The sequence below is a fragment of the Myotis nattereri genome, assembly GCF_964212035.1.
Source record: "Myotis nattereri genome assembly, chromosome: X".
Classification (NCBI taxonomy): Eukaryota; Metazoa; Chordata; class Mammalia; order Chiroptera; family Vespertilionidae; genus Myotis; species Myotis nattereri.
In genome coordinates, this window is record NC_138078.1 from 19,468,790 (window position 1) to 19,492,121 (window position 23,332).

General features: G+C 37.4%; 1 protein-coding gene across 1 annotated transcript; it reads right to left on the reverse strand.

Moving 5' to 3' along the window:
- Positions 1 to 10,325: 10,325 nt before the first annotated feature.
- On the reverse strand, positions 10,326 to 11,399 carry LOC308511529 (casein kinase I-like; the record flags this gene model as incomplete). Its single annotated transcript, XM_081081552.1, has 1 exon — positions 10,326 to 11,399. One exon carries the CDS (start codon positions 11,397 to 11,399, stop codon positions 10,326 to 10,328), a length of 1,074 nt encoding a protein of 357 aa, XP_080937678.1.
- Between the last annotated feature and the right edge of the window lie 11,933 nt (positions 11,400 to 23,332).

Consider the following 23,332-nt stretch of genomic DNA (forward strand, 5'->3'; position numbering starts at 1 on the left):
CAGAGCTTGCTTCTTTATTACAAAAAACAAAAAATTAAACACTTACATGTGCATTTCTCTCAGAATTACCATGACAGTTTGGTCAAAACGTCTTAAAAGAGAATACACTTTCAAGAAAAAAATAGTATAGAAAACAAAGTAGAATACCTTTTTGGCATTTCTAGAATTTCTTACTGTACAAAGGAAGAATTCATCTTTATTCAGTAAGTAAGAGGATTAAACTCTCTTCCAAAAGCCATGTTTCAGATCTTCCTTGATGAATTCCAATTTTTTTTTCCAAAATTAAAAAAGTTAATGAACCTTCTATTTTACTAGGGTGGTAGATTCTTCAAAGGAACTGAATCTCTGACTAACTTCAATGTAAAAATGTGGCACAATCTGCTTTAATACAGGTTTTGAATTGAAGTAGAAAAATTCAAGTAGGGATCAACTAAGGGCATAAGAAGCATTACCAGTTCAGGATTCTGAAATAATGCTATTCAATAAACATTTAAGTTCCCTTTAAAGCTCAGAAACGTGCAGGGATATAGCAAAATCACAAAAAGTCAACTGATATAATTACACTCTTTAAAAACAATTATTTAAAACAAACATACCAATTTTTTTCAGAGACAAAGTTAGCTGATAAATATGTAGCAGTGGAGATGGTGGGTATATGAGAATTCTGTACTTCCTGCTCAATTTTGCTGTGAACCTAAAATTATTTTTTTTAAATATATTTTGTTGATTTTTTTTACAGAGAGGAAGGGAGAGGGATAGAGAGTTAGAAACATCGATGAGAGAGAAACATCGATCAGCTGCCTCCTGCACATCTCCTACTGGGGATGTGCCCGCAACCAAGGTACATGCCCTTGACCGGAATCGAACCTGGGACCCTTCAGTCTGTAGGCCAACGCTCTATCCACTGAGCCAAACCGGTCAGGTCCTAAAATTGTTTTTAAAAAGAATTTAATAAACCAGTGACTGGTCTCATCATGCCAAATATTCCCACTAAAATTGGAACTGGAAAACTATGCATCTGTAAAAAAAGAAGCATCTCTTTCCTTTGTGACAGCATGGATGGCACTGGACAGGATTATACTAAGCAAAATAAACCAGACCAATATCACATGATTTCACTTATATGTGGAATCTACTGAATAAACTGGCAAACAAAATAGGTCCAGAGATATGCATGCATGAAACAGACTGACAGATCTCAGAGGGGAGGAGTGTGGAGGAGACTGGAAGAGATTAACCAAGAAACATATAGGCATATATTCATAGCCTATGGACACAGACAATAGTGTAGTGAAGGCCTGGAGTAGGGCAGGGGCTGTGTGGAGGGGGAGGAAGAGGGCAAAAATGGGGGATATCTGTAATACTGTAAAAATTAAAAATGATTGCATTATCCACTTTGCAAGTAGAAGCAATTGGACAAAGCAATTTAATAAATCCTTCATTGATCTTTATATACAAGAGTACTCTTCCTTGAAAAATGGATCATTAGTGTGGAAATGAGTGTTCCTTTGTTGGGTATGCACAAATTAATGAATAAATGTTCATTCATAAAATATTTCTTTTTTTAAATATATTTTATTGATTTCTTACAGAGAGGAAGGGAGAGAGTTAGAAACATCAATGAGAGAGAAACATCGATCAGCTGCCTCCTGCACACCCCCTGGGGATGTGCCCGCAACCCAGGTACATGCCCTTGACCGGAATTGAACCTGGAACCTTTCAGTCCGCAGGCCGACGCTCTATCCACTGAGCCAAACTGGTTTTGGCAATATTTCTTAATAATTATACCAAATTACTCTAGAGGATTCTGAGCAAACTGCAATGGTCATAAAAAGGTATCTGTAATCACTTAAATCTACAGGTATAACTCTAGTGTAGAAGCATTCAGGATCATTAACAGGTATTTCAGCATTAATCACTTATGTAAAAATCTGTTAAATTTGAGTTCTCTTACTTTACAACAGATTTCAATAATCTCCATAGTATAACCAAATGCAGTATTGCTTATCCATGCTCCAGCAAGTTTAAGCATATCTGATTATATTTATTTTGTCAGTAAACCCTTGGACTCAATGCCCATTATATGGTGCATATCCAATATTTGTTTTTAAGTTGGCCTGAACTTTCTTTTTTTAATTTTATTTTATTATTTGTTAATTTAATTACTATCTAAAGTTTTACATATGTCTCCTTTTTTCCCTGCTTGACCCTCCCCCCACCCCAGCCATTCCCACCCTGGGCATGCCCTCACCTCCCCAGTAACTGTGTCCATTGGTTATGCTAATATGCATGCATACAAGTCCTTTGGTTGCTCTCTAACCCCCCTCCCCTTGTCATTTGTCTCTGGATCTATTCTTGTTCATCAAATTATGTTCATCATTATATCCCACATATGAATAGATCATGTGATATTAATCTTTCTCTGGCTTATTTCGCTTAGCATAATGCTCTCCAGTTCCATCCATGCTGTTGCAAATGGTAAAAATTCCCTCTTTTTTACCACAGCATAGTATTCCATTGTGTAGATGTACCACAGTTTTCTAATCCACTCATCTGCTGATGGGCACTTAGGCTGTTTCTAAATCTTAGCTATGGTGAATTGTGCTGCTATGAACATAGGTGTGCATATATCCTTTCTGATTGGTGTTTCTGGTTTCTTGGGATATAGTCCTAGAAGTGGGATCACTGGGTCCAATGGGAGTTCCATTTTTAACTTTTTGAGGAAACCCCATACTGTCTTCCAGAGTAGCTTCACCAGTCTGTGTTCCCACCAGCAGTGCAGGAGGGTTCCTTTTTCTCAGCATCCTCACCAGCACTTGTCCTTTGTTGATTTGTTGATGATAGCCATTCTGACAGGTGTGAGATGGTATCTCATTGTCATTTTAATTTGCATCTCTCAGATGATTTTTAAAGAGGCTTATTTTATAGCCTAAGGAGAAAAACATCATGGATTTAAATTCTATCACCATGATCTGGACTCAAGATTTTCCTCCATCATATAGGAGATTATTGGTGTCCAGAGTCTTGTTGTTTACCTTTATATCCCAGCCATAGTATTTACTCACAGTGTTACCCAAGAAAAAGGTACTTAATACTCTAAGCTTCAATTTGCTTTTCTATTAAGAGTAGCTGACACTAAAATTATTCATTTTATGTGCCAAGAATTCTTATGTATGTTTAATTTGACCTTTGCCATAAGCAAATTCTTATATTCTATTTTTTAAATTATTTTTAATAGTGGATACTGATACTAAAGTGCTTTGCCCAAGATAATACACTGGGCCAGTAGCCAGCACTAATAACAAGGCAGTCTGATTTCAGCATCAACTTAACCTATTCCACAGGGTTGTTGTGAAGTTTAGGTGATATAAACTCTATAAAGCATTCACACCAGTCATAGGCATTCAGCAATGAACAAAATGAATTGGTGAACAAAATAGATCCAGAGACATAGAAGCATGGAACAGTCTGTCGAATCTCAGAGGGAAGAGAGGAGGTTGGGTTGGTTGGAAAAGATCAACCAAAGAACTTGATGCATATATGCATAATTCATTCATGGACATGGACCATAGCGCGGTGAAGGCCTGGGGTGGGGGCCAGGGTTGGGCTAGAAGGGGTCAATGGGGGAAGAAGGGACATATTTAATATTTTCAACAATAAAGATTTTTAAAAATTATTTTTCATATATATATATATATAGTGCGGAAATTATGGACTCAAATGTTTCACCTAGAAGAAAATGTCAATGGCAGCAAATTAAGGCCTCAGAATTGCAATTTCATTTGTTTCAAAATGTCTAATTTAAAGTATTTATCAATGTGAGCTCTAGAAATTGTTTTCAACAATTGCTTTCTTAAAATTTTTTTTTTTCTGGAATTTGAAAGTTGAGCTATTGTCTTTGTTCATAAATGCATACTCATGTAAATAAGTTTAATATAGGTTTACAAATAGCCTCGTGGAGATATTTATAGTTTGAAATTAATGGTATAGCTTAACTATTTCCAGATTAGACAAGAGTATGAAATTCAGTATAGTACCACAAATTTGAATATACCCTCAAAACAAAATAATTCCCTCCCCTTAAATAGACTAACACATCTCTCCTAAATTCTAATTATAAATTACATATCAAAAACTACAGTAGTCCCCCCTTATCCATAGTTTCATTTTCCACAGTTTTAGTTACCTGTGGCGAACCATAGTCTGAAAATATTAAGTAGAAAATTCAAAAAAAAATAAACAATTCATAAGTTTTAAATCGTGCGCCATTCTTGAGTAGCAAGATGAAATCTTGTGCCATCCTGCTCTGTCCTGCCTGAGACATAAATCATCTCTTTGTCCTGCATATGCTTGCTCTATACTCTCCCAGTCCATTAGTCACTTAGTAGCCATTGGTTATCACATCCACTATGGAAGCATCACAGTGCTTGTGTGTAAGTCACCCTTATTTAACCAAATTATGCCAAATTCACATAAGTTTAATTACAGTATATTGTTATAATTGTTCTATTTTATTAGTAGTTATTGTTAATTGATTACTGTGCCTAGTTTATAAATTAAATGTTAATATATATATATAGATGCTATATAAATGTTATATATATATATATATATATATATATATATATATATATATATATAAATGTTAATATATATATATATGAAAAAAATATATGTGTATATAGGGTTTGTTACTCTCTGTGGTTTCAGGTATCCACTGGAGTTCTTGAAATATATTCACTGGGGATAAAGGGGGGCTACTTTAAGCAGTTCTTTCCAATCCAATAGTCTACCTTTGGAAACATTTCAAACCTATCTATAAATATGAAAACATATGAAATATCTTTTTTTAAATAAAAACAATCTTTAATCTTTGTGTAAGTCAGAAAGACCCTGAGTTTTTTGTTTTAAGACATAGATTTTACTGGCGAAAAAGGCCCTGAAAGGAGGGGAGGGGGGAGAGTAAAATGGCAGTTTCTATATCTCATAGTAGCAATCAACTAAGTAAAATTTTAGTAATTGACAGTTCAAGAAAACATGAAAATGGTCTACCTTCCTTTTTATTTATATTTGCATTTATTTGTACTTTTAGACGGCATATGAAATTTAGTTATAGACATTATTACCAATACTGAAATGCAATGCCTTTACAAGTTTGTGATAATAAACATAAATTATAACTTAAATATTGTAATGTTATCATAGTACTATTTAATTTTTCTCATTGTATAACTGAATTATAAATCTGTTGTATGCAAGCACTGTATCTTATTCGCTTCCATATTTCTCCCAATTCCTTGCAAGAGCAAATGTTCAATATCTATTGATCTCATTTTGATTACAAATCTCAGAAGGAAGATTTCTCCTATTTTATGTCAAGGAAGAATGAATAGAAAAGTGTCATTAAATAAGGAAATGGGTTTTTGTCTTCCCTTTAATTTGCTAAAGTATTCCACTGAGCCTGTGACAGACTAATGAACACTGTAATCATGCGATCTCCATTTAGAATGAGGTGAAATTCTAAACAGAATAAACATTTTACCATGAAATCATTATGCTTCATGTTAGGTGCTGTAATATATGAAAGATGCCAGTCAGATTTACAATGACTCTCCAGGGTTGTTTTGAAAGCCAGGGAAAACAAGGAAATGAAGAATTCCACATTTTCTGGTATGATGAAAGGCAGTAATATATCCCAGTATTTAGAACAATCAAAACTTGGCACATGAGAACAGCCCTTTAAACCAAGAGTATTAATACCTCCACTGGTTGTGATTTCTTAACCACTCCCCAGGCCTTTGGCTTTCATCTATAATTGATTATTATTTAACAGATGAATACACACATAATAATGATCACTTTGAAATAATAAGAAACGAAGACTCATGCAGTGAACCAGGATTAAATCACAAACTCGCAATATACAGAACCTTTATTTCTGGAATGCAAATATCACATCATTAACTTGTAAACACTGCTAGTTCAACACTTTTAAACTTGCATTACTGGACACTGGATAAATATTTATTGAACGAATTGGATATATTAATACCTTAATTCTTTTCTATTGGTTTCTTTTGCATTTGAACAAGAATAAAACCATCTCTGACTCCTGTGCCTTTCAATGTGTATCACAGGAAATAACTACCATAGTCAAGTTGGGCCATGCACATACACTCCCATTATATTTTATAAAAATAAATCAAAGCTAATAAATAAAAGAAATAATGAAGACTCATGAATATTAGGTGTGAAATCTTATCTTTCATGTGAAGAGAAATACTAACTCATCCACTAACTAAAAGTCCATATTTAACTTATGTGCATCTGACAGTTTGCACATTAATTCTGAAGGGATTTACAAAGTGAGGATTTTTCACGATGCACATGAACTTCTAAGAGAAAAAAGTTCCAAAGAAAAATTACCTCAAAATATATATCTCTAAAATATATCAATCTATTTATAACAGGAAATAGGATTTGAGGTATAAATATAATACTCAATTTTAAATTCACAGTTCAAAGGGGGAATTTAGCAAAAAATATCAGGGTCTATTTTTTTTTTAAATCCATACTATTAGGGAGGAGACATGATTCTCTGCTCTATCTAGTTACATGACATTGAACTTATACTCAAACCTGTTAGACCTCATTTTTATCACCTGTAAAATAGGGACATTTGTAACCTCTATGGCTTCTGCTTATTCTCAAGCTCCATTTGCTAGTTCTAGAAATAGATTAAGCTAAATATAGGAGACAAAGGATGCTAGTCCTTCAAGATAACTTTTCTTCATTTTCCTTACAAGCAATGACACATTTTCATGTAGCTTTTCTTTTTAAAAACGTTGTCATAAATGTAACACACATGCAAAAAAACTGCACAAATATGTATAGTGCAATTGTATATCACAAAGCAAGTACCTATGAAACCACTCTAAAGTCCAAATTTATAATATTAGCACTACCCAGAAGCCCCACATATCACTCTACCTTGGTCACAGGTAACCACTCTCCTTATTTGTTTACATGTTAGCAAAGAAAATTGCATTCCGTGTTTCAAAATTTACATTCATATAATTTTTGTATCTGCCTTCTGTCATTTAACATTATATTTGTATTTTACCTGTGTTGTTACATGTGTCCACAATTCTTCTTTTCATTACTTTGTAGTATTCCATTAAATAAACATGTGAAAATTGGGGGGTTATCCATTCTGTTATTGATAAATGTTTCTGTGGTTTTCACTAATTGATATAATGAGTGTGTACGAACATTCATGGCCATGTGTACTGGTAGGCACATGCATACATTTCTGGTAGGTATATTTCAAGAGAGGAAATGTTGGTAATAATGCCAAAATATTTTCCAAAGTGACAAAGACCAGGGGATAGGAATTACCTTTTTGTATCATTTTGCTAACATTTTAAATTGTCAGTGATTTTGATATTAGCTATTCCAGAAGTGTAGCAGTATCTCATTATATTTTAACTAGAGACTCAGTGAGTGATTGAAATCACGCAAGGAGGCGCCCCACCTCCCACCGTGCGAGGAGGCACCCTGCCGCACCGCGTTGTGTCTTCTGGGGTGGGGGCAGGCGCTCCTGTGTGTTGTGTCTCCACTCCGGCTTGTCCCCGCCCCAGGCTCTCCGTGTGTTGGTGTCTTGGTGTCTCCACTCTGGCCGGTCCCAGCCCCAGCCTCCCCCGGCTGCTGGGGTGGGCACCGCATGCAGTCCGCTCCTGCCCATCTGCGTATGCAGCCTCCTCCTAAGTGGCCCTGTTGCTCAGCTAATTAGCATATTCCCTGTTTATATATATAGATTGGCATTTCACTTGTGCCTAAATGAGTTTGAGTCCAAGGCTATATGTTTATTGGCCATTTAGATATCACCTTTCATAACATATTTTTAAAAATCTATTTTCTAATTAAAATTATTTTCTAATTGTTGGTTGTAGGGGAATGAGTGATGCCAAAGATTTATGTTTCTTGGCCTCTGTCCCTTCACTTCAAGCTGATATTGTTGGCCTCCAGAACGATACCTGTGATATTAGTTATTAGATATTAGTTATATCCAGTATTAGTTATTTGCAGTTGGCAGGTTAATTTTAATGACCTCATCCACCATTTCTAGACTTTTCTCTCATTTGTATATATATAAAAGTCTAAGTGACCATTCAACCATTCCATCAGTTGCTATGACATGCACTGACCACTAGGGGGCAGACACTTAATGCAGGAGCTGCCCCCTGGTGGTCAGTGCACTCCCACAGCGTGAGCAACGCTCAGCTGACCTGCGGGCACCAGACATCAGGCTCACAGCTGGCAAGCACTGCTGTGGCAGTGTGAGCCTCTCCCGTGGACACTCCCCTTGTGCCCCCCTCCCCCATCCAGACCAGGATCAGGATCAGGACCACCATCAGGACTGACTGGCCATGAGCCCACGGCCGCTTCTCAGTCACGGGCATGCTGGTATCGCCAAAGATGGGCGCACGGAGACCACAGGGCAGCGGCAGCGAGCCTACCGAGTGGTGGCAGCAGCAGGGCCAGGATGAGCAGGAGTGGCAAGGCGACTGGCCAGGGCTCCGGCTCTTCCCTGGCCACCTGTTGCTTCATGTACTACTACATCCTTCAGGGGATGTTGGACTGCTGGTTTCAGACAGTCCCCACAGGTTACGGCGAGGGACCCCATGCATTCGTGCACCTCTAGTAGCACTCTAAAGAGCTATTGTAGGAACAGGCATACTTTTCTTATGCCACATTTTCTAGTAGGCTATCCTTGTTTTTCCCAGTTTGAAGCTACCTCTTTCTATATTCACTATCATGGGGGCTTCCAGCCTTCTGATTCTTATTCAATATTTGTGATCCTCTAAGGCAGGGGTGGGGAACCTGTTTTCTGCCAAGGGCCATTTGTATATTTACATTTGCGAGCCATAAAGAATATCAACCTAAAAGTTAGCCTGCTATGCTCTAGCCGGTTTGGCTCAGTGGATAGAGTGTTGACCTGCGGACTGAAGGGTCCAGGGTTCGATTACAGACAAGGGCATGTACCTAGGTTATAGGTTTGATCCCTGGCCCTGGTTGGGGCATGTGCGGGGAGGCAACCAATCAACGTGTCTCTCTCATATCGATATTTCTCTGTGTTTCTCCACCTCCCTTCCACTCTAAAAATCAATGGAAACATATCCTCGGGTGAGGATTAACAACCAAAAAAAATTTAACCTGCTATATTTGGTCTAACATGTTAGTAACTCTTCCCTGATGACTTGGCAGGGCCAGACCAAATGACTTCATGGCTCCATATGGCCCAAGGGCCAAACTGACAGCCACCCCTGTTCTAAGGCCAACCAAAAGGAGAAAGGAGGCTAACAGTAGAAATTTGACTAGAATCAGGCTCCTATTAATATTTGTATCTTCTGGGTCAGTAGTTTTTCCTTCTCTATGCCCGACACATGTTGTATTTTATTTTATTTTAATTTTATTTTTCCTTACAGAAACGATTTTTAGTTTTTAATGAATTTGTAAACAAAAAAGCTCCCATTTCAAAATAAAAACAAAATCACAGATCATATGGATGTTTGCAGTGAGTACATTTATCTAAGCAACATACATACACATTCAGTTTTAAGATGTTAACTAAATTTCTGTGACAAATATGTTTTTAAACACCAAGAACATTAGAGACAATGCAGAGTCCTACAGATAATCTAGTAGTCACTAAGTTTTCCTTAAGTGTCCACTTTAGAAGCTGTTATTTCTAGCACAGGTAAGCAGTCTTTCATATATTTAAACACTGGAGTCTTCGGTTGCTACCATATCAGCTGGCTTGCAAACAAGAAGCCAACCATTTTAAGAATGTTTTAAGTGAGTAACTTGCAAACCCCAGGGATGGATAAACCCTAAGAATGCACAATTGTGAGCATTTACAACCATTACAACTGCGGCTGAAGACTGTTCATGCTGTTCTTCTGAAATGTGATCTCAAAGCACCATAGTTAAAAGAAAACAATTTTAACAAAAAATTGGCATATGCACAATTTCTCCACCAATTTATGGTGTCAAACATTTAGTTAACTTTTCCACTTAAAGAAATGCAATAGAAAACGACACCGTGTTTCACTATCTCAGTTAATAGTCACAATTACAGCAGCTACAACTTAGGACACAGCATCACCAATGCTGGCCAGAGCCAGTTTATACTGAAATTAAGTTCTTTACATCAAGTAAATGGTTGTCCACAACAACTGGCTAGTGTACATATGAACTAAAATGTCTAGACTTGGGGAGAAACAAATGCTGCTTCGATCACCTGCATGACTCCTTATGTTTCTTTATTCACGCTTAGAGACTGTTGGGGGTTGGGTCTGGTGACCCTGCCCACTTGTAGATGCCTCCGGCTGTACTGCTCTCTGCTGTAAATTGGTCCAATCAAACGTGTAGTCATATTGGTAATTTAGAATTTTGAAAAGAATGCGGAATAGCTGCCTCAGGTATACGTAATCCGGCACTTCATCAAAACGCAGCCCACGACAGTAGTTTAAGTACATGGCAAATTCTGCAGGAAGCCCCTTACACAAAACTTCCACAGGAATGGACATCTTCTTTTCACAAATTTTCTCATATTTTTGTTTCTTTGTGGCAGCTTCTAGACCTTGCCATGGCAGGCTGCTTCTAATAAAATACATCAGCACATAGCCTAAGGATTCCATGTCATCTCGGCGACTCTGTTCAATGCCCAGATGCGCATTGATGCTAGCATAACGGGCGGTGCCAGTGAGGCTTTTATCTTCTCTGTATGGTATGTGTTGCTTTGTCTTGTTGTCTCTGTACTTTTTGGCCAAACCAAAATCAATAAGGAATAGTTGGTTTAATGATGATAAAGCTGTGTCTTGAGAAGTGCTTGCAGCCGCGCTCCTTTTCCTTTTCCCTGTTGTAGTTTGTGAACATTTATTACTGCGATGCCTGATGCCCATGAGGAAGTTATGGGGTTTAATGTCTCGGTGTATAAAGTTCTTTGTATGTAAATATTCAATTCTACTGATCATCTGGTCAGCTAACATAAGCACCGTTTTCATGGTAAACCTTCTAGAGCAGAAATTAAACAGGTCTTCCAGACTGGGCCCCAGAAGGTCCATGACCAGCACATTGTACTCTCTTTCTTGCCCGTACCACCGCAGCCGGGGGATGCCCACCCCGCCCTGAAGAATCTTATACAGTTTGCTCTCATACAGTAACTGCGGGTGCCTGGCCTTCTTCGCCTCTAATTTCACCGCCACCTCCTCGCCGTTGGTGATGTTAATGGCCTTATAAATTTCACCGAAGGAGCCAGCCCCGATCTTCCTTACTAGTTTGTACTTTTCACCAACAATGAAATCGGCCTGGGTGCCGGTGCTGCTGCTCGCCATCTTGGGTGACAAAGATGGAGGCTGGGCCCAGCCCTAACACCTCAATGCCTCAGAGAGGAGGACGAGAGCCTCCGGGCTGGCTCCCCGAGAGCGGTGGAAGGGAACGAAACACGTCGGGCGGCTGACGTCACAGGGCCCCCCGAATCCGAATTCGCCGAGCGAAACCCTATCACCCACCGCTGCCCAGTCAGGTATCTACAGTTTAGGCGGGGTTTTCGCGGTTCCCAGGCTGGGCCGCTTGTGTCAGGGGGGCCGCCAGTCCCTCACCTTTTTCGCAGCGACGACGTCACGGGCTGGAAAAGGGGTGCGGTGAGTTAGGGCGGTGATACCACCACGGCCACTGCTGCCGGCTCCCGCCTGGACGGACCCCTCAGTCCGCCGATGTCGCCATCTTGTTACTCCAGCTCCAGCCAACGGTCAAAAATGTCGCCAGTCCTGGAAGCCGCCTCTTCGCGGCGCAGAGCACTCTGGGAAAGTGTGTGTGTGTGTGTTTTTTAAAGTGACCTCACCCTTCTCAGCTTTGAACCGGACGCTCAGCACAGACCTTCCGTTTTCTCCTTCCCGCAATTATGCACAAACCCCTTGGTACATCTTGCCTCTCAAACATGACAAATATTTTAACTTTCTAGCCCTTTTGGGACATCGCTTTTTAGATCTACTGATCCATGAAGCCAGCTCAGTTTACTTCATATGTGCCCCATATTCTGACATAACACTTAAATGCTCACAATGCTTAAGTTCCCTAGTCTTTCATTTTTGTCATAATATATTGCCATAATTTCATCCTACTTTCAGAATTCTTTATATTTTTCTCTTTTAATTGGGCTTGTTTCTTTTGCCATCCCCTAAATATATATACAAACTCCTTTGAAAAGCAAAATTGTCATAATTCCATTAATTGTTTTTTCCACTGACTACCTAAACCTGGCTTCATAGTTCAAATTTCTACCTGAATTATGGGTCTCTAATTCTAATTGCCAATGGTTCACAAATCCAAAACTGTAAACCTAACATCACCTGTATTGCTCAATTCAATATTTTAATGTCATCATTCTTCTAATTGTCCCTTAAGTTAGTAACCAAAATACTGTGTTTTTATTCTTAAAATGTCCCTCAGATATTTCTTTTCCTTTCCATGTCCTCTTAATGACGTAGTGTGTGTGGACTACAGTTGTTTATTCAAGGATCCATGGAGTTATGGGGAAGTGATAGAGAATCTGTGAATCTACAGTGTGAATAAGTTTTTATATACCTATGTGAATTTATGAAGAAAGACCATTAGTTATTAGTTTCTTAAAGGACTAAGGATCAATATGCCAGATTCTCGTCATCTTATACTGGGAATAAGGCGGCAACTTTTGGATTTAATAGGCTTACTCTTTAAGATTGGCTGATCCACGAGATGAATCATTAACACAATATTCTCATCCAACCAATGTTAATTCATTCATTAATAAATATTTATCTAGTATTTCTTATGTGGCAAATATCATTCCAGGTTCTGGGGTCACATTGGTGGACAACATAGAAAAAGTTTGTCCTCCCATAGAACTTACATTTTAAAGGACAAAGAAAAATTAAATACTCTCCCAATAAACAAAACATCAAGGAATTATAGTTAGCCATATTTGCTGTTGATATAATTAAGTGAGGAGATTTCATAGTTACTGGGTATCTATTTAAGAAGAGATGGTGATGGAAAGCCCCTCTAATAACATGACAACTCTAAATAATAAGAGGAGACCGGCCATGTACAACCAGGTAAAAGCATTCCAAACAGAGGTACACATTAATGCAAAAGCCTAAAGGTTATAATAAGCTTGACATCTTGTAGAAGTGAAGAAAACAAAAGGCCAGGTTTGCTAAACCCCAGTAAACAAGAGGGGAAAGTGTGGATGCAGTCAAAGGGATAAGTAGGTGCAGATAATTTTGGAGTTTGGAAACTAGAACAGGGAGTTTGGATTAGGTCTAAGCACAATGGAAACTTAAGTGGAAGAGAAGGAATCTAGTTTACATTGTGTAAAGAACAAATGCTTCTTTAAAAATTTTTTTTTTATTGATTTCAGAGAGGAAGGGAGAGGGAGAGAGATAGAAACATCAATGATGAGAGAGAATCATTGACCGGCTGCTTCCTGCATGCCCCCAACTGGGGATCGAGCCCGCAACCAGGGATCGAACCATGACTTCCTGGTTCATAGGTCTGCTCAACCACTGAGCCATGCTGCCTGGATGAGAATAAATGCTTCATGACAAAAGTGGTCAAAAGGCAATTGAAGCAGTCCAAGTGGGAGATTGTGGAGGCCAAGTTGCTTGTCTCTGCAAAACCTACACTATTTTCCTCTTAGGTCCTCAATAGTCATGTTTACCTGATCTATGCTTTGTCTATCGGACCTCACTTTTTCACACATTGCCTCCTCTACTCCTTACAACAACACAGTATTAAACCCATTACCCAAATACTAAAAGAGAAACTGAGAATGAGATTTATCTTAAAACAGCCAATTGGCAAATTTAGTTACTATTTATAAGATGTGCTCTTTAAACTATGTTATAGTCTGGCTGGCATGGCTCAGTGGTTGAGCATCGACCTATGAACCAGGAGGTTATGGTTCAATTCTTGGTCAGGACATATGCCCAGGTTGCTGGCAGCCGGTCAATGATTCTCTCTCATCATTGATGTTTTTATCTCTTCCTCTCTGAAATCAATAAAAATATATTTTTAAAATGAATAATGTTATAGCTTTTAGTACCCTGCTGACAGACCCTGCCTTCTACATTATTCATACCCAATAGTGTTATATATTAAGCACTATGGTAAAATATTAATTTCCAGTTTTTGAAGTGATTTGTTTATAAAAATTACAGCTAAAATACTGTTTTACCTTAATTCTAATGTATGCATTATGAAAGGAAACAATTTTTAAACAATATTAATGTCATTTTTTGAAAAGCAATTGTACCTCATGAGTCATCACTGTAATTGCATGTAAACTGCCTTTGGCTAATACACAAGCAGGATTAAAATAAAAATGTTTTGAGTGTCAACCTAATCTATTATAACTAATTTATATTGATTCATTCCATAATTCCTTTCTTAATTGCCATCTCTTCTTCAAATTTTTACCTTTTATGCCACCTTATCCCCTTTTATTTTAAACATTGGTACCTAACCTTGACTATTTTTAAAATATACTTTATTGACAAAGTTGAAATTATATGTGCTTTCCTGGCACAGTAGACATTTTTAAATGTTGGCGGAAAGAAGCAACATGAAGCTCTTAAAATGTTTATTCTTAATAGAGGATCATTATGACATCTATGACTAGAGAAATGGAAGTTCATAAAAATGTATTTAATTTTACTATACCTGATTTCTAATTAATATTTTTACAAAGAAAATGAAACTGATTAAAAGTCCTTGGCAAACTCAAGGCTTATAATACCCTTAAGGCTTTATGCAGGCAGAATATTTAGTTCTGTATAGGCAATATTTGTATATTATCTTCAATATACAGAGGAAAGGTGTTAGAACAAGTAAAAATTCCATCAAAATAACATCAAACCTGAACATTTCTGACTGCCACACTCAAACCAACTTTCTTAAATAAAAATCAAATCAGGGCACAGTTATATTGAACTTGTGATGATCAGAAATAACCAAGTTCTACCAGTAAAGTATCATGTCTAACCTCATCCACTTTCTAATGCCTTAAAAATTAATTACAAAATCTCAGCAATCCCACTTCATGGTATTTATTCAAAATATTTGAAGTCAGGAACTCAATGAAATATCAGCATACCCATGATCATTGCAGTACTATATACATAATAGCCAAGTTGTGGAAACAGATAGATTTTTTTAAGCGTGCTACATACATACCATGGAATATTATTCAGCCTTAAAAAGACGAAATTCTGACATATGTTACAATATGAATGAACCTTGAGGATATTATGCTAAGTGAAACAAGTTAGTTATAGAAGAACAATTACTGCATGATTCCACTTATATGAGGTACCAATAATAGTCAAATTCATAGAATCCAATAGTGCAGCGGTTCTCAACCTGTGGGTCGAGACCCCTTTGGCGGTCAAACGACACTTTCACAAGGGTCGCCTAAGACCATCCTGCATATCAGATATTTACATTACGATTCATAACAGTAGCAACATTACAGTTATGAAGTAACGACGAAAATAATTTTATGGTTGGGTCACAACGTGAGGAACTGTATTTAAAGGGCCAGAAGGTTGAGAACCACTGCAATAGTGGAAAGGTGGTTTCTGGGGGCTGGCAGAGGGAAATTGGGGAGTTACTAATCAATAGGAATAAAGTTTCAGTTAAACAAGGTGAAGCTCTAGAGATCTCTACAACATAGTGACTAGAATCAAAAACACTGTGCTGAGCCTGGCCAGTATGCCTTAGTGGTTGAGCATCAACTCATGCACCAAGAGGTCACAAGTTCAATTCCCAATCAGGGCATATGCCTGGATTGTGAGCTCAATCTTCAGTGGGGGCCATACAGGAGGCAACCGATCAATGTTTCTCTCTCACCATTGTTTCTCTCTCTCCCTTTCCCTTCCTCTTTCTCTAAAATCAATAAAATATATTTTTTAAAAAGATAAAGGAAATATATCAAAATATGTATGTAGCATAATAATTTTTAAAAAGCACTGTATTGAACACTTAAAAATCTGTTAACATACAGCTCATATTGTGTTCTTATCACAATAAAATTTAAAAATTATAATTAGCTCTATGTAAAAATTGATCTTTCCCATAACTTCCTTCCTACAGCACACTGATTTTAGCTCTATTTTGCTCTTATTTTATTAGAAATACTAGTAGTTACTAGTTCATGTGCCTGTTTTTCTTTTTTGTCTTTTTTCCCCCCCAATATATTTTTAATGATCTCAGAGAGGAAGGGAGGGAGAGATAGAAACATTAATGATGAGAGAGAATCATTGATTGGCTGCCTCCTGCACGCCCCACACTGGGGACTGAGGCCACAACCCAGCCATGTGCCCTTGACTAGAATCGAACCCAGGACTCTTCAGTCTGCAGGCATGCTCTTTCCACTGAGCCAAACCAGCTAGAGCCATGTGCCTGTTTTTCTAATCAGATGAAAGTTTTTGCCATTACATTTTAGCTCAGTCTTCACAACATCCCAGTGAAGCAGAAACAATTGGGATTCCATACTGTAGATTAGGAAAGAAAGGCTGCTTTATCCAGCTGTTAAGAACAGAACTAAAATATGAATCTACTCTTCCCAACCCCAAAGCCATGCCATATTCATCATTCCATATGCCATCCAGGCCTGTGCTAAGAATTCTTACCCAAGGTGCAGGGAGAGACTTACATTTGCTTAAGAAGTTCCTTAATACCTTAAGTGGGTTTAGAGGCCATCATTATGAGGTATCTTAAGGTTCAGTGATAGATCAATATTTAGTGCTTTATGTTGGATTCAAGAAAAAAGTTAGAAAGTTATATGCATGCAACCTCCAGAAAGCATGCTTCATCACCTTCTCAATTATCATCAATGAAAAAGTTGCTTTAACTACTTTTCAGCATGCACTTATGATGGGCATATGACAAATGAATAACAAACAGGCACCTTCTTGAATGAATACATGAATCTAAATTGAACACTAAAAAATTCAATTATGTCTATCGATAGAAAATTTCTTTAAAAATTATTATACCCTGTACTAAATAAGAAGTTCAGTTTTTAAGCAACTTCTTCATAAAGATTAACTGTCATGATATTATTTTTGCCTTAAGTATACCAGTACATTCACCTATCCAGTCGTTGGCAAACTGCAGCTCGCAAGCCACATGCAGCTCTCTGGCCCCTTGAGTGTGGCTCTTCCACAAAATACCGACTTCTGCGCATGGGCCACGAAGTTTCAATCGCACTGTACATGCGCGTCCGCATGTGGTATTTTGTGGAAGAGCCACACTCAAGGGGCCAAAGAGCCGCATGTGGCTCGCGAGCCTCAGTTTGCTGACCACTGACATAGACAAATGTAAAATGGCAATGATTCTTAAGCAATATTAATAAACACCATTTGTTTTTTTTAATAAAAGCAACTGGTGCACATCATGAGTCATGATTATAAATTTATGCAAACTGCCTTTGGCTAATAAACAAGGAGAATGAAAATTAAAATATACTGTTTCAACTGGATCAATGTAAGGTAATTTGTATAGGTTTAAATTTTATCTATCTACCTCAGGCAAACAGCGATTTCTTTAATAACTATGTTGGAACATACTTTTGAGCAATTAAAACTCAATTGCTATCAAATAACTTAGATTTTAAAATGGCATTTAAAAATTATATGATTGAACATTTAGAAGAAATTAAAATCCTGTTTATATCTGATTGCTTATTATATAGGTCACTGAACATCTTCTGAGTTCATTTTCAATAATTTCATGTGATATTGTCTAACATTCTTAAAATTTCTAGGTTTTAAAGATGAGGGTAAAGATAAAACACACCTTTTTTATAAAACCATATAAACAGGATTATTTCCTATCAAATAAAGTGACAGGCCTATGTATTTAGTCTTAACATGAAAAATCTTGAGCACAAATTAAAGTATCATTTTTTAAAATTTATTTTTATTGTTGAAAGTATTACAGAAATCTTCCAATTTTCCCCCATTGCTCCCCTCCACACTGCTCCTGCCCCACCTGGGCCTTCACCTTACCATTGTCTATGTCCATGGGCTATGTATATATGCATATAAGTTCTATGGTTAATCTCTTCCTGACTTCCTTCCACCCTTTCTTCTGAGATCTATCAGTCTGTTTCCATGTCTCTAAAGAGAACATAAAAAAAAAGCCAAGAGGCATATGAAAAAGTGCTCAAGATCACTAATTATCAGAGAATGGAAATTAAAATGACAATGAGGTACCACCTCACACCTGCCAAAATGGCTACCCTTAATAAGTCAACAAGCTACAACTGCTGGTGAGGATGTGGAGAAAAGGGAACCCTAGTATACTGCTGGTGGGAATGTAGATTGGTACAATCACTATGGAAAATAGTGTGGAATTTCCTGAAAAAAAAATTAAAAGTAGAGTTGCCATTTGACCCAGTGATCCCACTTCTAGGAATATATCCTAAGAAGCCTGAATCACCAATCAGAAAGAATGTATGCACCCCTATGTTCATAGCAGCACAGTTCACAATAGCTAAGATCTGGAAACAGCCCAAGTGCCCATCAGTAGATGAATGGATAAATTAAGCTGTGGGACATTTACAATATGGAACACTATGCAGCTATAAAAAAGAGGGATCTCTTACCCTTTGGATGGAGCTGGGAAATATTATGCTCAGTGAAATAAGCCAATCTGAGAAAGACAAATATCACATGTTCTCACTTATTTGTGGAATCTAATGAACAAAATGAATGGACCAACAAAATAAGACCTGAAGCATGGAGACATGGAACAGACTGACATACCTCGATGTGGGGTTAGAGGGATGAGAAGAGATAAACCAAAGAACTTATATACTTATATGCATAGCCCATGGATATGGGCAATAGGGTAGTGAAGATCTGGGGGGAGTGGGTAGGAGCTGGGAAAAGGGGGTAAAGGGATGGGGAAATAGGAGACATCTGTAATACTATCATCAATAAAAATATATCTAATAATATAATAAATTAAATTTATTTATTAAATAAATAAATAAATAAATAAATAAATAAATAAATCCTATATAATAAAAGCCCAGCAACTGAAACAGCAGAACAACTAGCACAACCAGAGACCAGAATGACAGGGGATCCTCGCTCTGGCCAGCCCTGCCTCCCAGCAGAGACTCCCACTCCGATTGGGGGCGTGGCTGCTAGCAAACCACCTGTGGCCCCTTGCCCCAGCCAGCACTGCCCACCAGCGGAGACCCCCACCCTGATCCAGGGCCCTCATCACGACAGGCCGGCCCCCACCCACGCACCGGGCCTCTATCCCATATAATAAAAGGGTAATATGCAAATTGACCCTAACAGCAGAATGACCAGAATGACTGCTCGACCAGTCACTATGAGGCACACTGACCACCTCGTGGTTCCTTTCCCCGGCTGACAGGCTCTGATCGCCCTATGGCAAACAGGGAACTGGGGTGGGTGGTGGCGGGTGGCGGGGCTGGCTGCAGGCAGCCAGGAAAGATGGTCCTGATCACAGGCCAAGCCTAGGGACCATACCTGCACACTAATTTCATGTGCCAGGGCCTCTAGTAAGTAAATGCATACATACATACATACATAAATAAATAATAAATGTATGTGATGGGATATGTTTGAAAAGTAACTAAGTAAATATTTCAAAATTTTAATATAATAAATAAAATAAAAATTAGTGGGTGGTTTTAACCTTAGATAGATACCAATAGAAGATTGAACTAGGTATTAGAAAAATTATTCAGAATTCATCCCACTAAACAGACAAACTATATTTAAAATATAGAAGAGAAGAGAAATAGAGTTACAGTGAGAAGGTCTAACTTACATTTAGTTGCTATCCCAGAATGAGAGAAGTAAAATAATGGAGCAGTGACAACTTGTAGGACATATTGACAAATATCCAAAACTTTATTAATGACACTAATTCTCAGGAAGAAGTCCACATCTCAACACACACACACACACACACACACACACACACACACACACACACTCATAGAGGCATTATAACAGCCTTACAGAGAAAATACTAACAAATGCCCATTAAAAGTAGAATGCATAAACAAATTGTGGTTTATATATTCAGTGGATACTACAAAGCAATAAAAAATGAACAGATTTCTGCTTCACACCACAACCATTAAGTATCTTGTAAATATAATACTCAACAAGAGAAATGAGACATAAAATCATACAGTGTGATTGATTAGATGTATGTCCTTTTACATAAGTTCAAAAAACCCCAAACCATTTTACATATGAGATGAATTTACATAGAAAAGTGAGGAGGTGTTTGAGCTAGCAATGGGATTCAAACCCTTCTCTCAGTGCATCACTCTGACTTCTTCCATAGTCACATCTCTGATCTGCTCTTCTGCCAGCCTATTCTAATTTTCAGGACACTTCTGATGACATTGGGCCCACCTGGATAACCCAGAATAATGGCTTTATATTAAGGTCATCTGATTAGAAAACTTCATTGCATCTGCAATTTTAATTCCACTTTGTCATGTAACATAACATATTCACAAGTTCCAGGGATCAGGATGTTGGTATCTCTGGAAATAATATTATTCTATCTACCAGTTATATTCTGTATTTAAGTTTTCAAACACATTTTTATGTCACTAAGTTTCTTTTCAGTTCACCTAAAGCCACATCTTAAAGTTAAATTTGTATTCAAAATGGATAATGCAATGCCAGATTTCATTGTTGTTTTTCCAGTGGTTTTACACATTCACTGTACCAATATGGAAATTAAGTAACTATTTTGTAAAAACACAGTGAAACTCTAGCATAAGTATGCTATATATTGGTATTATCATTATTTCTTAAGTATCATCAAATTCTGATGTAGACAAATCTTTGATGAATCGTAGCTACTGTCTAATTCTGTACTGAGCAAAGAAATGATTTACAATATAGGTACATATTTCAGTAAGGAGTTTCACTATGAAGAAGGCAAGCAATGGAATGGATAGCTATAATAATAAAAGTGTAATATGCTAATTACACCAGACGTCCTTCTGGACGACCTTCCAGGCGAAGCTGGGGCTGCAAGGGAAGCCCGGGTCCCGGGTGCCTGCCAGCATCCAGAGGGAAGCCTGGGTCCTGGGTGCCAGAGGGAAGCTGGTGCCGGCAGCCAGGGGAAGGAAGGCCTACTCTTGCACGAATTTTGTGCATCGGGCCTCTAGTATACATATAAGAACTTAAGCTAACTTTTTGAGAACAATTGTATAGAGGCTGATAGACTAACATGGGAAAATTAAAACAAGTTTTCATTTATAAATGTAGAAAATAAACCAATACTAAACTGAGTCATTCTCAGCTTTTTATTTTTTATTTATTTTATTATTATTATTATTTTAGTTAAACTTGCAATAATACAACCAAAACATTTACTTAATTGATTTTTTTTGGATCAACACTTTATGGAAGATATTTCTAAATTTTTAAGAGTTGGAAGTTACCATTTAATATAACCATTTCGTATTGTTTATAGGACAGCCGAGACATAGAGAAGTTGATTTCTATAGTCAAAGAATAGTTGCTAACAGAACTGGAATTGAAATTCAGTCAAGAACTCTTAAAGTCATAGAAAAATGTGCCTGACCTTTGGTTAACAGTGCTTCAGAAAGGGAGGTACTCTTTGCAGAAATGACCAACATATGTGTTCCTTAAGTAAAATTCTTTGGAAAAAAATCAAAGTAGCTCACCTGTTTGTAGACTCTCAATATTGCTTTCCTTTAACATCAAAAATTACTTTATTTTAACAAAGAAACAAACTACTTACTAGTCAGCATTCCAAACTGTGGAAGGAAGATTGCTATAGGAATTCTCAAAAGATTTAAAAGTTACATTGTATCTTTAATACTTGCTGACATATTCATTCATTCAATAAACATGAATTGGGTGCCCATTAGATAAAAGTCACTAAAATCTAAGATTTTTTAAAAGTCATTAGGCTAGCATTCAAAAACCCATCTCATTTGACAGTTCCAATAAAATATATTTTATCTAAAGCCTTTTTTCACATAGAATATGATTTTTCAGAATAATCTGAATCTCAACTCTGATTACTAGACTTATTTATCTCTAATATTACCTTTAATATTTACATTAAAATATTAATTAGCATAATCCTAAATTTGAAATGCCTGATATCCCCAATTTCTTGATTAGCATATTGCAAATCCCCCATTTGATACACTTGCCCCTCATTTAAAATTTTATCACCTCCAAATAAAAATCTCACTTTGCAGTTGAACTTAGAATTCCCATTTGGAAATTACTTTCTTTTTGATTATGAACTTGTTAGTCTGGATTTCATATAAAAGAAAATAATTGCAAAAATCAGAACTTAATCATTTAAATATACATTTTTGGTGAAAAAATACATTTCTAGACCTTGTATTTGAGTGTTGTTCATTCTTTCCTAAATTATGAACAGAAGACAATAAATAACGGTATATATTTCCATGGATGATGGCAATAAGTGTCCCAGGTTCTATTATTTGCAATCTGAGGGGGGGGGGGTGGTGGTGAGTGTATTAGTATGCTTGGGCTGCCATAACAAAATACTGGGAAGCTTAAATAACAGAACTGAATTTACTCACCATTCCGGAGGCTAGAAGCCAACATGATTGATTTCTGGTGAAAGCTCTCTTCCTGGCTTGCAGATGCCCACCTTCTCATTCTTTCCACATATGACTTTTCCTTGGTATCTTCATGAAGAGAGGGGGAGAGAGGAGAGAGGAGAGAGGAGAGAGGAGAGAGGAGAGAGGAGAGAGGAGAGAGGAGAGAGGAGAGAGGAGAGAGGAGAGAGGAGAGAGAGGAGAGAGGAGAGAGGAGAGAGGAGAGAGGAGAGAGGAGAGAGGAGAGAGGAGAGAGAGGAGAGAGAAAGAGAGAGAGAGAGAGAGAGAGAGAGAGAGAGAGAGAGAGAGAGAGAGAGAATGAATGCATGAGGTTTCTGATGACTCTTCTTATAAAAACACTAATCCTATCAGATCAGGGCCTCACCATTAGGACCTCATTTAAGTTTAATTACTTCCTTAGAGACCCATCTCCAAATACAGTCACACTTGGGGTTAGAGTTTTAGTATATGAATTTGGGAAAACACAACATTCAGGCTATAACTGTCAGATTAAATGATCATATGTAATGGTAATTCATTTCCTAGCATCATCTGAGAGTATATTTTAGGAGTTCTTTTCTATCCAGGAAATGCAGGGGTATA